The sequence below is a fragment of the Olea europaea genome, unplaced genomic scaffold (assembly GCF_002742605.1).
Source record: "Olea europaea var. sylvestris unplaced genomic scaffold, O_europaea_v1 scaffold27764, whole genome shotgun sequence".
NCBI lineage: Eukaryota > Viridiplantae > Streptophyta > Magnoliopsida > Lamiales > Oleaceae > Olea > Olea europaea.
Genome location: NW_019246228.1, coordinates 1 through 1,468, shown reverse-complemented (window position 1 = coordinate 1,468; position 1,468 = coordinate 1). Strand labels below are relative to the sequence as shown.

At 37.3% G+C, this 1,468-nt stretch overlaps 1 protein-coding gene across 1 annotated transcript; it reads left to right on the top strand.

Moving 5' to 3' along the window:
- The first annotated feature begins 6 nt into the window (after positions 1-6).
- LOC111383846 (splicing factor 3B subunit 2-like) lies at positions 7-1,299 on the top strand. Its single transcript, XM_023008017.1, has 4 exons — positions 7-79; positions 185-247; positions 448-555; positions 1,116-1,299. The coding sequence occupies exons 2-4, from the start codon at positions 197-199 to the stop codon at positions 1,242-1,244; spliced, it is 288 nt and encodes a 95-aa protein (XP_022863785.1). The 5' UTR covers positions 7-79; positions 185-196; the 3' UTR covers positions 1,245-1,299.
- Positions 1,300-1,468: the final 169 nt, after the last annotated feature.

Below are 1,468 nucleotides of genomic sequence, written 5' to 3'. Positions count from 1 at the left end.
AAAGGCCGACTCAGATTCAGAAGAGGAGGAGCAGGATACACAACAAAAAGAGAAAGGAGTCTCTAATAAAAAGAAAAAGGTTTTACTATTTAACACTAGTTATGCCACAAATCACTCTCACTTTCGTGAGAGATATATTAAGTCAAGTTTTTTGTGGGCTAAAAATGACATTATTCTCTTGCAGCTCCAACGTCGAATGAAGATTGCTGAACTGAAACAGATTTGTTCAAAGCCTGATGTAGTTGAGGTATAGATCAACAATGTATTGTTTAAGTATTGGTAGTTTTTATTTTTCCGGGCTGTCTTCTGGTGAATTGCAACATCAAAGATCCAATCATTTTTTATTTTTTCCATCAATTGGTGATATCCAATTATTTTTGTTTTTGCTATTTATTGGTTTGAGTTGTTATACTAGTTTTGTGAGATCTAATTATTTTGAGTTTCTAGGTATGGGATGCCACTTCTGCAGACCCTAAGCTATTAGTGTATCTCAAATCATATCGCAATACTGTTGCAGTACCTCGGCACTGGTGTCAGAAAAGGAAATTTTTGCAGGTGAGTCACGATGGATGATATATCTGTATAATGGGTTACATCTAGAATGCTTACTATTTGTTATGCACTTGTTCTATGTAAAATTTGTTGAAAAGAAAATGGTTTGATCGAATGGGATTTTAGGGATGAGGATAAGGGAGGGTGAAGTCAATGAGTTTTGTCTTATATGTATATATGTGGTTCTTGCAGGCGCGCAGCAGTGCTTCTTCTGGAGTCTCGACATGTAGGTGTTTTGCAAGGGGAAACCTTGCATAAGTTTTCTTTTCTAATTGGCTCGCTAGCTCGGGTTGGGGTGTAGGCATTTTATGACACCACTTTCATCAATAAATAAACTTGCCTTATTAGAGTACCTTACCTGGAAACTAAACCTGTAATTTCTGCTTAGCAGGATGCTAAGAAATTTACTTGGAATTTCAGATCTATTTACTTTTCTGAGAAAGCTTGGACTAGTTGAACTTGCACTCTAAAAATTCACCTCTGTGATTCTTATAGTTACTTGATTTGCATGTAAAATCTTCTGCCTACATCTTATCTCATTGGGTTCCGAAATCGTTTTGCAGGGAAAGCGTGGTATTGAGAAACAGCCTTTTCAACTTCCTGATTTTATTGCTGCCACAGGAATTGAGAAAATTAGACAAGTGAGACCAAAGTTACCCCTTTGTAGTTTTATCACTATCATGCTAATGTGATTTAGAAGTTGCCTTCTATAATCTATGTTAATCACACTGAAGCATAGTAATTGCATATGGTTATGTACCGCCCAGTGTCGGGTTTGTCAGCAATTTTTTGGTGATTTCGTTGTTACCTTTTCCGTATTGCACAAGGGCAGGGAGTTGATATGTGATGTGCGCGTCCTTTGATGCTCATATTAACTAACAAGGGCTTGTACATTTGGATGAAGTGGCTAGGGGGG

Bases quoted from the DNA above. Each gene is read 5' to 3' on its own strand.
- LOC111383846 (XM_023008017.1), top strand. From the start codon at position 197: ATGAAGATTGCTGAACTGAAACAGATTTGTTCAAAGCCTGATGTAGTT. The intron at 248-447 runs GTATAGATCAAC...TTGAGTTTCTAG, and splicing joins CAAAGCCTGATGTAGTTGAG to GTATGGGATGCCACTTCTGC. The intron at 556-1,115 runs GTGAGTCACGAT...ATCGTTTTGCAG, and splicing joins AGAAAAGGAAATTTTTGCAG to GGAAAGCGTGGTATTGAGAA.